At 33.3% G+C, this 19,406-nt stretch overlaps 1 protein-coding gene across 1 annotated transcript; it reads left to right on the plus strand.

Moving 5' to 3' along the window:
• Positions 1-9,346: 9,346 nt before the first annotated feature.
• LOC139527678 (perlucin-like protein) lies at positions 9,347-17,756 on the plus strand. The gene is made up of 5 exons (XM_071323261.1): positions 9,347-9,408; positions 9,751-9,848; positions 12,002-12,098; positions 15,612-15,837; positions 17,625-17,756. The coding sequence occupies exons 1-5, from the start codon at positions 9,366-9,368 to the stop codon at positions 17,656-17,658; spliced, it is 498 nt and encodes a 165-aa protein (XP_071179362.1). The 5' UTR covers positions 9,347-9,365; the 3' UTR covers positions 17,659-17,756.
• Positions 17,757-19,406: the final 1,650 nt, after the last annotated feature.

Consider the following 19,406-nt stretch of genomic DNA (forward strand, 5'->3'; position numbering starts at 1 on the left):
CAAGTTATCTTTAATTTTATAATTAACGAAAACATATAATAAACAATTCAACAACTTAAATATAATATTAAAATCAGGAACATGTTTCATAAAAGGTGAATCTCTCTAAACAGAGAAACCACGCCCCACTGGTCAATAACAAAGAAATCACGCCCCAGCGGTCATTATCAGACGGAAACCACGCCACAACGGTCATTATCAGACGGAAACCACACCCCACCGGTCATTATCATGTAAAAGTTCGTTAACGACCAGTTTTCTGGTCCGTTTTTTTCTGTTAATGACCGATGGAATTTATTACTGAATAATAATGAATGCCATGTGACCCCTTTTTATCCAATAAGAGAATCTTATTCTCAACCGATATGAAATAATATTGTATCTAATGATATCTTTTGCTATAAATTATGATTTAAACCTTATTTTACATGGTTTCCAAAGCATCAGTAAATACAGGTGAGCGACACGGGCTCTTTATAGCCTCTAGTTTCAATGTTTTATCATAAACATGTTGGATTTTTCAACATGAAGTGGTAAATAATTTATATATGTTAAAATTAACAGATGACCTTAAATAGAACATTGAGGCACTCCATATTTTACAAACGATTTATCAGATTTAATGTTAGCGTATTGAACGTCTTGTTGTCTTTCAGACAAATATGCTTTTATCCAATCTTTCATATGTTCTCCGATATCATAAAATGTTAACTTTTCTAAAAGTATGGCATGGTTAATAAGCTCAAAAGCCTTACTGAAAACACTGTACCAACTATTTCGCCATTATCTAAATATTTCAACCATTCATCAATTAGTTTAGTCAGCGCTGTTTGACACAAATGATCTTGTCTGAAACCTGACTGAGCGATATATAACATTTTTTTTATTGTGTAAAAATTCCTATAACTGTGTACATACATGTCTTTCAAAAGTTTTAGATATTTACAGTTTTTTCTGCACCAGATGCGTATTTCGCCAATCAATATCTCTTCAATGATGCTCGAGGCCAAAATATTTGGAAATCCAAAGCTTATTTAATTAAAATATTAAGAGCTATAAAAAAAAGAACCAAAATTATAGCCAAAACTGGGTAAAAAGTAAAATCACAAAAATACTGAAATCCAAGGAAAATTCAAAAAGGAAAGTCCCCAATCAAATGGCAAAATCAAAAGTTCAAACACATCAAACGAATGGATAACAACTGTCATATTTCTGACTTGGTACAGGCATTTTCTTATGTAGAAAATGGTGGATTGAACCTGGTTTTATAGCTAGCTAAACTTCTCACTTGTATGACAGTCGCATCAAATTCCCTTTAATTGTCACCGATGTGTTATCATCTTAATCACTATCAAAACTACAAATGTAAAGAAGAAGCACAAAAAGGCATACATCAAAATTAACATCCTCATTATGCTTATATTATACGATTTTATTTATCTACGTAAAATGCACCCATTAAGGATGGAATGTTTTAAGTTCTGGTGTAAAATTGCGCGTTTGAAATTCGCACAGTTAGAAATAGAATCATTTTGGGGAAGGTCTAATAACAGGACAGATAGAACCAGGACAGTTATTTTCGATACGTTTTTATCTGTAACTTTTGTTTTACTCAACATATTGTTAATTGTATAATGAAGAACTGAGTATTTACTAATATTATTTGTAAAAAAAAAAAAAAAAATAGAAAATAACTAAGTTTAATTTTATGAAAAAAATGGCTAAAATTGCCGTGAAAAGTTTACTTATAATTGAAATATTATCTCCAAAACAACTGTCTGGCATAATATTTTTGTACGATTATAAAGTTTATGGAATATTTATTCTAAAAATCTATGATTTAATATTTTTTTCATCTTTTAAAGGGGAAAAAATCTGCCAGGACAGTAGCCTTTCACGTTAGAAAATTTGTTGAAATTATTTCAAAATCAAAATATAAAGTTTAAAATCTTCTTCAAAATCAATGTCTGGTAAACAAATTTTACTTCATTTGAAAGTTTAGAATATAAGCTTTATGAAAATATAAAATTATATGAACTTTAAAACAAACATTTTCATTAACGCGAAAAAAAATCTGCTAGGACAGTAGCCTACTCCGTTAAATTTTAAGGAAAAAATGGCTGAAATTGTCGAGAAAAGTTTACCTATAATTGTAATATTTTCTTCAGAACAATTGTCTATGCTTCCTCTAGTTATGGTTGTTTTTCTGTGGTTATAGTCGGTAATAAGGTATTGTTAACATGGCATACTTAATCTGCTGTACATAGTGATATTTGGTGACGATGTGGGATTAACAAAAAACTTGAAATGGCATACAGTACGAAATAAACAAAATTGCAAAATTGCACTAACGATACGATTAAAAATACAATGAACCTGACAGGGAGTCTTCATTATATAGCAAGGTTCATTTATGACAAGATATTGCCCCAAATTTCAACTTTATCAAGAAATAAGAAAAAAAACATATTTAAAATTGATCAATTTCAAAAGCCTGAAGTTAAGCTCAGTAAAACAAATATTTTTATTATATTAAATGCACTTTAAAGACTGCTCATTTTTACGATCTTGTTAAAATACAATGATTTTGTGCATTGTTCCGAGGTTTGGCTACAAACCAAAAAGTTCTGTTACCAACAATATTTAAATTGCTTCCCAAGACACACAAACAAATCTGAATATTGGAATACTGCAACAGTAAATCATGCTAAACTCTGTATAATTATTGGTAAATGTGCCAAAACTCACAACAACTCAAATCCTGCATCATAATCGATAAAAACTTCGTATTCCTAATTTGAGATGCCAAAAAGAAGTTTTTTTGTACTTGAAGTAATATCACAAAAACTTGCATATGAACGTTGTAGCGTATTGTCCTGATGAAAATCTCTAAAATCTTTGGGCTCATTTAAGCCTTTCGTAAAACAACTCTTTTTATAATTTCACGGTTTTCCGTTTTAAACAATATATATTACGCATGGTTCCATATTCTACATTATGTTTTGTGCTTATGGACAACCCTAACATAAAATAGAGTCGAAGCCACTTTTAAGTAAATTTCGCTAATGTTTGTTTCCGTAATTCTCTAAACGAACAGAAATAAATTAAAATTAAAGTTCAATTCTTCTTGAATAATTGATAGGTCTTTCCTTCCATTTTCTTTTAATTATACTGTCATAAATAAATATATCATATATATATTGATTGATAAATTGATTGATTAGTTGGTTGGTTGGTTGGTTGGTTTATTAGTTAAACACTTGATACAGGGTCTCTTGCAACAAGCGAAAAAAAGAGACCTTGGATTCCGTATTAAACACATGAAACAAAAACATGTATTGAATGATTGATTGATTGATTGGTTGGTTGATTAAACACGTCGGTTAAATATGCTGGTTAAACACGTTGGTTGGTTAAACACGTTTAATAGGCTCAATTAAAACAAGCAAAAAAAACCCACCTTGGATCCCTTATGAAACACATTAAATGGAAACATTGATTGATTGATTGATTGATTGATTGATTGATTGATTGATTGATTGATTGATTGATTGATTGATTGAATGATTGATTGGTTGGTTGGTTGGTTTGTTGGTTTGGATTCAAACACACATAAAACTGTTTAAATAGTGCCAAAAACCACATAATTTGATGACCTTGACCTTTGACCTTGTGACCTTCGTCAAGGTCATTGCTCCACAAGGTCATTGCAAAAGACCCTATGGGTCAAGGACCTTTTGTTTAAGAGTTTTGCCTAAAAATGGCTTTTTAAAAACCATTAGTGGGAGTTATGTCCCTTACATGATGGTAAAATCAATATAGTCATAATGTAAAAAAGTTGCCCCTTAAAGTACCAATCATTTTTCACTGCTTAAATTTTCTGTATCTATAACCGTTCAATAGTTATAGGGAAATGAAAAACTTTTGAAAATCTAAAATATGACCTTGACCTTTGACCTTGAACTATATTTTTAAGTTTTGGTCCAATGAACTCAAATCTGAAGACCCGCAGTCTTTACGACTTACGGTTCAATAGATTTATATGCATATCGAAAATTAAAATATTCAAGGGGAAATAACTCCTATAATAAGTCACTGGATCGCTTCGGTTAAAATTATTTGAACTTGTATCATTTGGCAAGGAACATTTAAAAAAAACCATTTGCCGCTTAGTCTTATAGTTCATGAGTTATAGCGATAACAGTGTTTTTTGTAATTGGGGAGATAACTCCTATAACGTAAATAGTACACTTCGGTGCCCTTAATACAAGATAGCTTTTATTGACCCGATACTTGGTACCAAAGATTATTTTGATATCTTGCGTACTTTTCTTGGGGATTGACTTTGAAAACGGCGGAAGAAAAAGAATAATAATTAAAGTTCAATTCTTCTTGAATAATTGATAGGTCTTTCCTTCCATTTTCTTTTAATTATACTGTCATAAATAAAAATATCATATATATTGATTGATTAATTTATTGATTAGTTGGTTGATTGGTTTATTAATTAAACACTTGATATAGGGTCTCTTGAAACAAGCAGAAAAAAAGAGACCTTGGATTCCGTATTAAACACATGAAACGGAAACTTGCATTAATTAATGGAATTGATTGATTGATTGATTGGTTGGTTGGTTGGTTAAACACATTGGTTAAACACGTGGTATAGGGTTAATTTAAACAAGCGAAAAAAAAAGAGACATTAGATTCCGTATTAAACACATGAACCAGAAACATGCATTGGTTGTTTGATTGGTTGGTTGGTTGGTTAAACAAGTTGGTTTGGTTAAACATGTTGGTTAAACACGTTGGTTAAACACGTTGGTTAGTTAAACACATTGGATAGGCTCAATTACAACAAGGGAAGAAAAAAAGAGACCTTGGATCCCGTATGAAACAGATGAAACGGAAACATGCATTGATTGATTGATTGATTGATTGGTTGGTTAAACACGTTGGTTGGTTAAACACGTTGGTTAAACATGTTGGTTGGTTAAACACGTTGATTGGTTAAACACCTTGATAGGCTCAATTAAAACAAGCGAAAAAAAAATTGGATCCCGTATGAAACACACAAAACATAAACATGCATTGATTGATTGATTGATTGATTGGTTGGTTGGTTGGTTAAACACGTTGTTTGGTTAGTTAATCACGTTGGTTTAACATGTTGGTTCAACACGTTGGTTAAACACGTCGGTTAAACACGTTGGTTGGATTGGCTTAATTAAAACAAGCGAAAAAAAACACCTTGGATCCCGTATGAAACACATGAAACGGAAACATGCATTGATTGATTGGTTAGTTGGTTGGTTAAACACGTTGGTTGGTTGGTTAAACACGTTGGTTAAACATGTTGGTTTAACACGTTGGTTAAACACGTTGGTTAAACACGTTGATTGGATAGGCTCAATTAAAACAAGCAAAAAAACCCACCTTGGATCCCGTATGAAACACATGAAACGGAAACATGCATTGATTGATTGGTTGGTTGGTTGGTTAAACACGTTGGTTGCTTAGTTAAACACGTTGGTTAAACATGTTGGTTTAACACGTTGGTTAAACACGTTGGTTAAACACGTTGGTTAAACACGTTGGTTGGATAGGCTCAATTAAAACAAGCGAAAAAAAACCTTGGATCCCGTATGAAACACATGAAACGGAAACATGCATTGTTTATTGATTGGTTGGTTAAACACGTTGGTTAAACACATTGGTTGGATAGGCTGAATTAAAACAAGCGGGGGAAAAAACCTTGGATCCCGTATGAAACACATGAAACGGAAACATGCATTGATTGATTGGTTTGTTGGTTGGTTTAACACGTTGGTTGGTTAGTTAAACACGTTGGTTAAACACGTTGGTTTAACACGTTGGTTAAACACGTTGGTTAAACACGTTGGTTGGATAGGCTTTAAAACAAGCGGAAAAAAACCCTTGGATCCCGTATGAAACACATGAAACGGAAACATGCATTGATTGATTGGTTTGTTGGTTGGTTAAACACGTTGTTTGGTTAGTTAAACACGTTGGTTAAACACGTTGGTTTAACACGTTGGTTAAACACGTTGGTTAAACACGTTGGTTAAACACGTTGGTTAAACACGTTGGTTGGATAGGCTCAATTAAAACAAGCGAAAAAAAACCTTGGATCCCGTATGAAACACATGAAACAGAAACATGCATTGATTGATTGGTTTGTTGGTTGGTTAAACACGTTGTTTGGTTAGTTAAACACGTTGGTTAAACACGTTGGTTTAACACGTTGGTTAAACACGTTGGTTAAACACGTTGGTTGGATAGGCTCAATTAAAACAAGCGAAAAAAAACCTTGGATCCCGTATGAAACACATGAAACAGAAACATGCATTGATTGATTGGTTTGTTGGTTGGTTAAACACGTTGTTTGGTTAGTTAAACACGTTGGTTAAACACGTTGGTTTAACACGTTGGTTAAACACGTTGGTTGGATAGACTCAATTAAAACAAGCGGAAAAAAAACCTTGGATCCCGTATGAAACACATGAAAAGGAAACATGCATTGATTGATTGGTTTGTTGGTTGGTTAAACACTTTGGTTGGTTAGTTAAACACGTTGGTTAAACACGTTGGTTAAACACGTTGGTTTAACACGTTAGTTAAACACGTTGGTTAAACACGTTGGTTGGATAGGCTCAATTAAAACAGGCGAAAAAAAAAAACCTTGGATCCCGTATGAAACACATGAAACGGAAACATGCATTGATTGATTGGTTAGTTAAACACGTTGGTTGGTTAGTTAAACACGTTGATTTAACACGTTGGTTTAACACGTTGGTGAAACACGTTGGTTAAACACGTTGGTTAAACACGTTGGTTAAACACGTTGGTTGGATAGGCTGAATTAAAACAAGCGAAAAAAAACCAACATTGAATCCCGTATGAAACACATGAAACGGAAACATGCATTGATTGATTGGTTGGTTGGTTGGTTGGTTGTTTAAACACGTTGGTTAAACATGTTGGTTAAATTCGTTGGTTAAACACGTTGGTTAAACACGTTGGAAAGTGTCAATTAAATCAAGCGAAAAAAAAGAGACCTTGGATCCCGTATTAAACACATGAAACGGAAACTTGCTTTGATTGATAGATTGATTGATTGATTGATTGATTGATTGATTGGTTGATTGATTGATTGATTGATTGATTGATTGATTGATTGATTGATTGATTGATTGAATGATTGATTGATTGGTTGGAATTCAAACACACATACAACTGTTTAAATAGTGCCAAAAAACACATAATTTGATGACATTGACCTTTGACCTTGTGACCTTCGTCAAGGTCATTGCTCCACAAGGTCATTGCAAAAGACCGTATGGGTCAAGGACCTTTTGTTAAAGAGTTTTGCCTAAAAATGGCTTTTTAAAAACCATCAATGGGAGTTATGTCCCTTACATGATGGTAAAATCAGTATAGTCATAATGTAAAAAAGTTGCCCCTTGAAGTACCAATCATTTTTCACTGCTTAATTTTTCTGTATCTATAACCGTTCAATAGTTATAGGGAAATGAAAAACTTATGAAAATCTAAAATATGACCTTGACCTTTGACCTTGACCTATATTTTCTAGTTTTGGTCCAATGAACTCAAATCTGAAGACCCGCAGTCTTTATGACTTACGGTTCATGAGATTTATATGCATATCGAAAATTAAAATATTCAAGGGGAAATAACTCCTATAATAAGTCACTGGATCGCTTCGGTTAAAATTATTTGAACTTGTATCATTTGGCAAGGAACATTTAAAAAAAAAACATTTGCCACTAAGTCTTATAGTTCATGAGTTATAGCGATAACAGTGTTTTTTGTAATTGGGGAGATAAATCCTATAAGGTAAATAGTACACTACGGTGCCCTTAATACAAGATAGCTTTTATTAACCCGATACTTGGTTCCAAAGATTATTTTGATATCTTGCGTACTTTTCTTGGGGATTGACTTTGAAAACGGCGGAAGAAAAAGAATAATAATTAAAAACCAATTGTTCAGAGAACAATTGAAGGTCTTTCCATATCAAAGAAATTTTGATAAGAAGATAGTTGTTCATACTGATACGATAAATAATGGTTTAATCATATTTTTAAGTGATATAAAGGAGATAATATGCTACTTCCGGTGAAATGAATGTCACTTCCGGTCTAATATGATAGCTTCTTTCACACTGATTCCAAAAATATATAGTTTCTATATACTTTTGTATTTAGAATGGGAGATACATGGTCACTTCGTTGGAAGTCATTTTTAGTCTTCAGTAATCAGTTTATGTATCTATATGACAAAATATATGGATTCTGAGTACTTTTATACGAAAAAATTGCAAAAAAAGGTTACTTCCGGTTTTCTCAAGGTCACTTCCGGTAGTCATTTTTCAAGGTCATTTGTCATCCAACCTTTTGCACAAGGTCAAATGCCATTAAAATGCACTTAGTTGAAGTTATAATCAAATAACCTCATATCAAGACATTTCAGGGGCACTAACTCCTATTAGATGCTATTTAATTGTATCTGACCAAATGTAACATATCTTCATAACTATATAGCAATCATTTTGCACTTGTTCTTTAATATGTACCTTTTCAAGGGTTGGAGAAAATGCAAAAACATGGAAAATTCCGAATTTAGAACTGGACCTTGACCTTTGACCTTGACCCCATTTTCTAATAAAGGGCCTAGGGATCTCAAATAAATACATTCCAGGGTTATACGGTTGACGGTTTATTAGTTAATAACACATATTGAGAAAATAATTTTGTAAAGGTAGATAACTCCTATAAAATTTCATCGAATCGCTTCGATCCAAATAAGCCAAATTTTCCTTAGGATGTAACGAACAATTTGTAAAAAGAATTTTGTCGCTATCTTTTTTTGTTACAAAGGAGATGCACTCTGATGATAAACAGTGAATAGGGAGATAACTCTTACAAAGAAAAGTGTTCGGCTTAGCAGGGTTAAATGTAAAAGCGCATAAACTGTACGATACAATATGAGAAATATCTAAGCGACATATTGCGAAACAAACATTTGTCGCAATATCAAAATTAGGCGGAAGAAAAAAAAAAAAAAAAAAAAAATAATAATAATAATAATCAGAAGAAATACAATAGGTCTTTCCACAGAAAAGTGAAAAGACCTAATAATAAACAAACGAAATACAGTAAGGTCTTTCCATTTAAGAAAGGAAAGACCTTAATAATAAACAAACGAAATACAGTAAGGTCTTTCCATTTAAGAAAGGAAAGACCTTAATGATCCCAAGAAGTAGTTAGGTGAATACGTCACTATTATTATCTTTATAGATAAAGTTTAACAGGCTTTGAGTAATGAATTTACTTGGAACATTTTATTTTGTATTCCTTTTTTCTAGTAAGCACAGTCATAACTATTGTAAATTCATATTACTGTCAATAATTAATGTTTGTCAGTGTTCATAAAATGTTGACATGGACATTATTTCTTCAAATTTGGGAGTGCGCCGGGAAATGATAAAGTTGATTCATTATGTAGTGGACAATCATGTCTTATTTCTTTACAAATTGATAAGAAAGTCGTATTCAATAAACTTGAATGTGACAGCAAAGTATCGAAGTTTTTCATGTTTGTATTTAATTAACTTTGAAATACTTGGTTTTTCATAGCAAGTGTTTTTTTAAATCGTTGTTTTCATTTCAAAAGTATGCATACTTTACCGTGCTTTATCTTTTTCAGTTGTTTACGGCGCTGACGTCTGTCGTAATGGATGGCTCAGATATAACGAATCCTGCTATCTTTTTAGTAAAACGCCAGTAGATTGGGCTGATGCACTTGTAAGTTTAAAGTTTGTGTTACGTGAGAGAGAGCGAGACAGAGCTCGTATATTTTTTAATCTCAAATCGAACTTATTCTATCTAGACATATTGTTTTTATTTGCTATTTCATTAGATTACCTTAGCCGTATTTGGAACAACTTTTGGGAATTTTGGGTCCTCAATGCTCTTCAACTTTGTATTTGTTTGGCTTTTTAACTATTTTGATCTGAGCGTCACTGATGAGTCTTATGTAGACGAAACGCGCGTCTGGCGTATAAAATTATAATCCTGGTACTTTTGATAACTACTATCATGACCTATAATAAATTGATATATGGTATGGGTTTTACTCATTGTTGAAGATCACAAGCTGACGTATAGCTGCTAACTTTCTACCGCATTTGATCTTTAGTAGAGAGTTGTCTTATTGTCAATCACACCACATCTTCTTATTTTTATATGGCATTATCTTAGGAACATTTTTGTCATTTCTTTCCATTCCTAAAAGTATCTTTACTTCCATGTTTCGGGGTTTTTTTATGACTCCAAAAGAAACATAATCTGGTCAAAACAATTAAAAAAACTACCATTAAATTAGCCAATCTACCAAGATTTTACCAAGTTTGGGTTTTTTCGCAATTTGGTCTAATATGTTTTATATACATTGTACCTATAAGATAAGGGTTACACACAATAAAGTTTCCTATCGACTTGTCAGGAAACCTGTCAAAACAGCGAAATCAATTTTCTGTCAAGTTAACATGAATTTCCTCTTATTCAACGAAACTTCATACCAACAAAAATTCATGAACCCATACCATACTAATAAAAGGCTATTTGTAAAATAAATACAATTGTGCATACAGGTAATATACTCAGCTTTCGGGTAACATATATCCCAATATTAGCAGCTTTCATGTTACATATATGCCACTATGAGCAGCTTTAATGTAACACATATACATATATCATGTATGTTTTGTTAAAATATATTTTTTTCGCTTTTTTGGTTTTTCCAAAAATCCACATATATATATATAGATAAATGATTAAGATCCGTTTTTGTTATCTGATGATACGTTTATTTGGCAATCGACAACGGCAGCCCGCAGGGTTTAATAACATCCGTTGTTCGACCTGCTAGGCAAATGCGTTTGTTAAAATATACTTTTTTTATTTTATTGGTCTGTTGGAAAATGTTGTTTACACTATGTGTAGACCCCTCTACCATGAAACGTGTTTTGCAGGCACACGTAACCGAATTGTGGTTTTCATCCAACGCAATCATAGGTTTGAACGTTGTTTTCAATTTAGGCATGTTTATATTTTTTGTGTGGGCTTGAACTAAATTTGCCTTTTAGTTTATATGATCCGTTCATCTTATTATGATTCGTTCATCCTAATTAGACTCTTCAATATCCAAGAGTCTATCCTAAGTTGATGAAATTTTATATTGCCTTCCAAATACCGTTTCGATTCTTCCATGAAGAGACATTAATTGCCGAAATCCGATTATAGTGTACAAATTTTGCACCTTTTGTTTGCGGTATACCATCAATTTCAGGAGCACATTCATATACTAATTTTCGCCAGCGATTTATTTTTGCCACTTTCGCGAGTAGAAAAATTAATCTAATATAAATCGTAGTGAATTTTTTAAAAGAGGGACGAAAGATACCAAAGGGACAGTCAAACTCATAAATCGAAAATAAACTGACAACGCAATGGCTAAAAATAAAAAAGGCAAACAGACAAACAATAGTACACATAACACAACATAGAAAACTAAAAAATAAACAATACGAACCCCACCAAAAACTAGGGGTGATCTCAGGTGCTTCGGAAGGGTAAACAGATCCTGCTCCGCATGTGTTGCACAGTTTAAAGTTTTATCTCTTGTGTTGTTTGTGCTGATGTCTATTTGTTGGTGTAGGTTTTTGCTACGGCGTTGTAAGCTTGTTTTCGACTTGCAAGTTCGAATATCCATTTTAGTACCCGTCGTCTCTCTTTCGTGTAACATACCTGTATAGGTTATATGTACAAATGTTATGTTACAATATTCCAACGTTCAGTACATGCAATTTGTCCAGCTTTCATGTCACATATACACTTTATTCATTACAAGTAATTTGCGCCACTTTCTATTAACATATCAACAATATTCATTACAGGCAATATGTGCAGCTTTCAAGTCACAACTATTAGAAATAGAAACAGCACATGAAGACACGTTTATCAAAAATCATCTTCGAAGCGTTCATAACCATGGTTAGTTTACTTAATTTTGTTTAGTTAAAAAAAAAAAGAAAAACATATGATATAGATTTGATGCTTGAGACCGAAAGCTATATCAATAAGTCATTAGCCATGAACTAATAACTTATATCTCAGTAACATTTTGCAAATGGTCTCTCGTCATTAATGTCTACTATCGATTGCGTCTATTACCACTTCTTCAACAAAGAACAGTCTGTCTTTTCAGCTTATATCATTGATGGCGATCCGATGGATACATCTGTTGTAGAGTTGTCACTGACTCAGACGTACTTATAAATATAACTATTTTCTGTGACTGTATCTTACATTAATTTGTAGGATCCTTTATTATAGATAATTTAGCTGATCTGTAACAATAACATCTTCATGCCTTATATCATGTACTGTAGTACGCCGCTAGATTAAAACTGACGAGGAAAGGTAACACACGGCCACTGAAAGCTTTATTATTTGTAGAGCCCAGGTGGTCGTGTGGTCTAGCGGAACGGCTGCAGTGCAGGCGATTTGGTGTCACGATATCACATTAGCATGGGTTCGAATCCCGGCGAGGGAAGAACATAAAATTTGCGAAAGCAAATTTACAGATCTAACATTGTTGGGTTGATGTTTAGACGAGTTGTATATACATTATGTACACAGCCATGTATCACCATCATTGATGGCGATCCGATGGATACATCTGTTGTAGAGTTGTCACTGACTCAGACTCACCCTTATTGTTTAACTTATAGGGTTTGTGTTACTCAAGCTAGTTTTTTGTGTTTTTTAACGGTTATTTTGTTTTCTCTTCATTTTTGTACATCTTGTTTTTCTCTTTTATACAGTTCCATAATAATGAGTTTACAAAATAAATGAATAACTTCACCTAAATTATAATGTTATATAGGCATATGTCCATTAATAATTATCAAAGGTACAAGGATTATAATTTAGTACGCCAGACGCGCGTTTCCTCTACATTAGACTCATCAGTGACGCTCATATCAAAATAAGTATAAAGCCAAACAAGTAAAAAGTTAAAGAGCAAAGAGCATTGAGGATCCAAAATTCCAAACGTAATCTATGGCTGGGATAAGAAATTCCTTATCATTTGATATCGTCATACTTATAAATTAACAGTTTACAAAACTTTGAAGTTATGAAATACTAAGGCTTTTCTACTCCAAGAATAGATTACCTTAGCTGTATTTGGCAAAACTTTTAGGAAATTTTGGTCCTAAATGCTCTTTAACTTCATACTGTTACGGGATGGTAGTGTCCCCTAAGTAAATAAAGGCAACAGTAGTATACCGCTGTTCAAAACTCATAAAAGTATTCTACAAGGTTAACTATACACTGGTGACTTGGTTATTGGTCAATACTAATATAGATCTGTCAACTCTGGTGTCGAGTTACAAACTATGTAAATACTGGTAGCGTAGCTGGCACAATCATCAAGGCACTATGTAGTGTAGCAGGCAAAACAGCTACGGCGCTGGTCTAAATATAGTAGCTCAGAAACTCATTATTTTAACACTTACTTACTTATTACATGTTCAACAGATAACAAGATGCATTGAAGCTTTACAATTTATTATCAATTTTTTATCAATACTTTTATAAGTATAAATCACTTAAAACCCAACAGAGAACTTTAGCGTAAAATATTCAGAGACACTCCCCCTTTTGGTACGTTAATCGTTTGTCAACATCGTAGTAAACGTAGTAAAACATCTAGGTCTATCATGGCTTGGTCCATTAATCCAACGGGGATGCATACATGTTACATGTCGTTTGCGGATTCCATCGACTGCGGCTAATTAGTTTTTTTCTCTAGTAATTTCCTTGGTATCAGGAGTGAACGCCCTGGTAGCGGGCCGCAGTCTCCTGGAAGACTGTTATTCGAGTTAGTTGTGCACTTGCTTTTATACGTCTGTCCCACCAACGTCTCGTGCCCCTATGGAGATGGTTGGCAAATTACGTTATGCTGATTGGATGCTGATCTCATGTCATTATGTCACCGACGTCAATAAACAAAGTGATGCAAATGTCGGCGATCGGAATGTTGACATTATGTCGAGTCGGGAAATGACCTAACGGGACTTAATTAACTAAGCTTACTCTCAGTATGTATGGGGCCCGGTTACAATATTCAGACCCTCCAATAATAAAATAACAAGGTTATAAAGCGGGAACATGTGAAATAAGGATAAACCGAAGGTGGGAACAATCGGTCAGTCAGGGATCCCCTGGTCAATATTGAAGACGAACTCGATATCATTATTGCCAGAGACCTTACTAACACTATCTACATTCAAAAACTATAAAAGAATATGTAATTTTCATCAAATGTCTTTGCATACGCGTTGGCTAACAGTAAACGACGAACGCAAAAATAGAAGTGATGGTTTACTGAGTAGCCAAAAAAAGTTATATGTACAAAACCTACAGCTTACCCTCTAAACCGTAATGTTACTATACTAGTATTTGGCCTTTTTAACATTTTTTTCATTCGAGCGTCACTGATGAGTCTTTTGTAGACGTAACGCGCGTCTGGTGCAATTATATTTCAATACTGGTATCTTTGATTAGTTAATCTATCCCATCGAACTTGGGATAAACGATACACCAGGTACAATTAAGGCTTCTTCATAGCTTGAATAACATCCAGAAATTAACAATGAGGGTCGGTTGAATACAAAATTTTACGACAATAGAGAAGGTTTAAGCATCCAATTTTGAACTTTCCATTCTATGTAGCACCATTCCAGCATCGCCTGCATACGGATTATATCTCAATGTAGTTTCAATATTCCAGGGCTTGTATTTCCTACCATAATTTACTAGATAGAGGGTTACTGATCACAAGGAAGCTATTAAACCAACAGTTGAATATGATTAAGTTGAAGTCATCCTTTCGTTAATTTTACTTGTGGTGGGTGCCCGTTATGGAATATATGTATCCGAAACACAGATGCTAGCGAATATGCTCCAAATGTTGTAACTACAACTCCGTTTCCTTTTCCTCAAATCAAATCTACCAACATTGGACTTATTACCGGGTTTGTACTAACATGAGACTCATGATGGGTACTATATGAGGAGCATGATCGTTTTACTCTCCCGGGGAAACTGATATCACCTTGGTTTTTGGTTGGGTTTGGGTTTCTCAGTTTATAGTTTTCTATGTTGTGGCTTTTGTAGTCTTGTTTGTCTGTTGGTCTTTTCTTTAATAGCCATTGCGTTGTCAGTTTATTTTCGACTTATAAATTTGAATTTTACGGACGCAACCATGACTTGGTTGACCGTTCAGGCATAATATTACCTTTGGTGTCTTTTGCCTTTCTTTTAGATCCGAATTTACTCCTAAACGAGTAGTTGCATTTCAATATCTCACGTTTCTGTTCTTCTTATATTATCTTCCAGACGATTTTTTCCCTACAACCCACTGCTTATATTTTCTTATGCTCCATATCGTGCAAGAGAATATGTCAAATTTGTATTTAATATCATTTCTATCTTTAGATTCTAGTCCACCGAGTGGATATTGGATGGGATTGAATGATATAGAAGTACCAGATGATTTCAGATGGGTTTCATCAGATAAGACTGCAACATATGTAAGCTGGTATCCGGGACAACCGGAGGGTCATACTCATCAAAACTGTGGGGTTTTATGGACTCCTTTTCAGTTCGATTGGGGCGATTACTTTTGCAAAGATACTAGTTTGTATTTTATTTGTGAGAAGGGGTAAGTTTTGTATTCTTTTTATACATCTATCATGAATGGGCGCTATACATGTTATATCAAAACAACATTTGATACAAAAATTTAACAATACTTTTAGATATTTGGATGATATATTGGCTCTAAATAATGACGACTTCAGTATGTATACTAAAGAAATTTATCCTGTAGAACTTACTTTAAATAAAGCTAATGATAACAATGACCACTGCCCTTTCCTCGATCTTGATATCTATATCATAAACGGGAAGCTTAATACAAAAATTTATGATAAAAGAGATGATTTTTCATTTCCTATTGTTAATTATCCATTTTTAGATGGTGACGTTCCCTTGTCACCATCTTATGGTGTTTATATATCTCAACTTGTACGATTCGCTCGTGTATGTAACAATGTATTAGATTTTAGCGAGAGAAATTTATGTATTACTGAAAAATTATTACACCAGGGTTTTCGATATCACAAACTGGTCAAAACATTTACTAAATTTTATCACCGGTATAAGGAAATAATTCGTAAATATAACTCAACATGCAGACATCTTATACGTTCAGGTATTTCACATCCAAAATTTTATGGAAATATTCTTTATAGAGCACAAAAATGTCAGTATTCTCCTCAGAAACTAACAAAACCTTTAAATAGACTTATTAAAAGGGGATATAGTTACGATACTGTTGTCAGGTCATTAAAGATTGCATATTTTGGCCTTAACATTGATTCACTGATAGGGTCTTTGCATCAGAACTAAACACATTTATTTCTAAAAAAACAGTTGTTGGCATGACACGGGTTATGTTCTTCTCATATATTTTATGATAGTATGATACTAAACCCCTAAAGGGAGGGATTGTACCTGATATTCATATGATGAAGACATAATCTTTCAATCAGTTTAATTGAGGTCTGGAGCTGGCATGTCAGTTAACTGCTAGTAGTCTGTTGTTATTTATGTATTATTGTCATTTTATTTATTTTCTTTTGTTACATCTTTTGACATCGGACTCGGACTTCTCTTGAACTGAATTTTAATGTGCGTATTGTTATTCTTTTACTTTTCTACATTGGCTAGAGGTATAGGGGGAGGGTTGAGATCTCATAAACATGTTTAACCCCGCCGCAATTTTGCGCCTGTCCCAAGTCAGGAGCCTCTGGCCTTTGTTAGTCTTGTATGATTTTAAATTTTAGTTTCTTGTGTATAATTCGGAGTTTAGTATGACGTCCATTATCACTGTACTATTATGCATATTTTAGGGGCCAGCTGAAGGACACCTACGGGTGCGGGAATTCTCGCTACATTGAAGACCCATTGGTTGCGTTCGGCTGTTGTTTGCTCTATGGTCGGGTGGTTGTCGCTTTGACATATTCACCATTTCCTTTCTCAATTTTATATGGTGTAAACGTTCGTTCGTCAACATTTTAATAAAAACAGATTTAACTATTTTATAAAGCCTGCGTTCACTAATTCGTGTTAGATGCCTTGTTTATTCAGGTTAGTTATATTCAGTTGTGTTTTAATTTCATCCTTACCTAATTTACACAATTTAACCAGATCATGTGAAATGCCGATTTTCACAAAATATTTTAACATTATGAAAAAAAGTCATAGTCAGAGTTACATCTATATTGAAGGTAGAACTGCAATAATTTTTAAAATGATGAATAAATAGTTAACATTCACAGATTTGATTCAAATCTGAAAATTCGTATATTGTATAAAATAAACGTCTATGTTCTTACGTACTATGACTATGTACGAATAATAAAATATTTGTATTTTTGGTTTTAGAAGCATGGTTGACAGTGGTGAAATCATTGGTTGAATAGGAAGAACAGAAGACAGATTTTCATTTATTTAGCCGTTGCTAATTATACCTTCAGATGATTTTAACATGTTTAAGAAACATTATTTTTAACAAAATTATCCAAGAGTTTGTGTTTTATTAAACTTAAATGACGAAACAAATGTACGCGTTGCTATCCTTAGCACAACCCATTTGTAACTCAAAGTATCAGACAACAAATTGTATGTGTCTCTGAAAGATTCAAAATGTACTCACACATGCACTTTTAAGCTACTGACTAACCATAAACTTATTCTGGTCAGTAAATCGCGAGAAAAGTGAAACATGGAATAAAACAGTGAAGGAAATATTTGTTGGACAAACGAATGAACGGACAATATATAATATATGCAAATTAGCCACCAATAAGAATGGTGGTTTAATCATTTTACATCCATCAATAATGTAAAATCGAGGAAATGCTTGCTTGGAGTCACAATAAAAAAAGTTATCAAAGGTACCAGGATTATTTAATACGCCAGACGCATGTTTCGTCTACATAAGACTCTTCAGTGACGCTCACATCAAAATAGTTATAAAGCCAAACAATTACAAAGTTGAAGAGCATTGAGGACCCAAAAGTCCAAAAAGTTGTAACAAATACGGCTAAAGTAATCTATTACTTGGATAAGAAAATCCTTAGTTTTGGGAGTCATATCTTCTTCGACCTTGATGAAGATCTGACTCCTCAAAACTGTCTGAATACTTAATAACTGTCCATTTACCAGCATATATCAGAAGGAAAATCAAAATCACTAATCGAGGATATTCAGATAACAAACATCATTCCAAAAACGAAAACCACGAAAAGAAACAAAGATAAAAATCGCTGCAAAATTATTGACTGAGTAACACAATCCCAAAATTATTTAAAAAGAATTTTAGTTGTTTTTAAAAAGATAAGAATATCATGTTCCACTTGTGTCAAATATCATATGTTTCTGATTCATCGAGGACTTGTAAGATATTTTTCAAGCATGTCTCTTTTAAAAAAAAAAGGAAGTCGTTACTAAATAGAAAAATCTGTGTTTAATCCAATTGTCCTATTTGAACGATAAAATATGTTTAAACCAACAAAATTAAAAATACATTCATTGCACGAAGCTAGCCTTACCTTAAAATTGTCGTTTTGATATAATATTAGTCGATATTTCAGTAGCATTCCGTCCACGACGGTATATACCACATTTTACAAAACGTCATCTTATTGCTTGCATTGTGGCATTGTGAGTTTTGTTCTGTTTATTATTTTTTTTAAATCAGACGACCTTGATGAAGATCTGACTCCTCAAAACTGTCTGAATACTTGATTATTGTCCATTTACCAGCATATATCAGAGGGAAAATCAAAATCACTAATCGAGGATATTCAGATAGCAAACATCATTCCAAAAAAGAAAACGACGAAAAGAAACAAAGATGAAAATCGCTACAAAATCATTGACTGAGTAATACGATCCCAAAAAAAGATTAAAAAGGATTTTAGATGTTTTAATAAAGGTAAGAATATCATGTTCCACTTGTGTCCACTATCATATTTTTCTGATGGCACTCTAAACGTGTACATCCTTCGAGCAGGTTACTATCGAGGCAAATGAAGTATGGCTAGGATTCTAAGAATTTCCATTTCTATGTTACAACATTCCAGCAGCGCCTGCATACGGAGTAAGGGTGAAGCTTGGTATCTATTAAAACGTTTTCCCCGCTACATTTATTTTCACCTGTCC

The sequence above is a fragment of the Mytilus edulis genome, chromosome 6 (genome assembly GCF_963676685.1).
Source record: "Mytilus edulis chromosome 6, xbMytEdul2.2, whole genome shotgun sequence".
NCBI lineage: Eukaryota > Metazoa > Mollusca > Bivalvia > Mytilida > Mytilidae > Mytilus > Mytilus edulis.

What these genes read in the sequence shown, in the direction of transcription:
- LOC139527678 (XM_071323261.1), top strand. Translation starts at nt 9,366, where the DNA reads ATGAATTTACTTGGAACATTTTATTTTGTATTCCTTTTTTCTA. An exon ending in TTTTGTATTCCTTTTTTCTA is followed by an intron (nt 9,409 to 9,750) that starts GTAAGCACAGTC and finishes TATCTTTTTCAG; the next exon opens with TTGTTTACGGCGCTGACGTC. An exon ending in TCGAAGCGTTCATAACCATG is followed by an intron (nt 12,099 to 15,611) that starts GTTAGTTTACTT and finishes TTCTATCTTTAG; the next exon opens with ATTCTAGTCCACCGAGTGGA.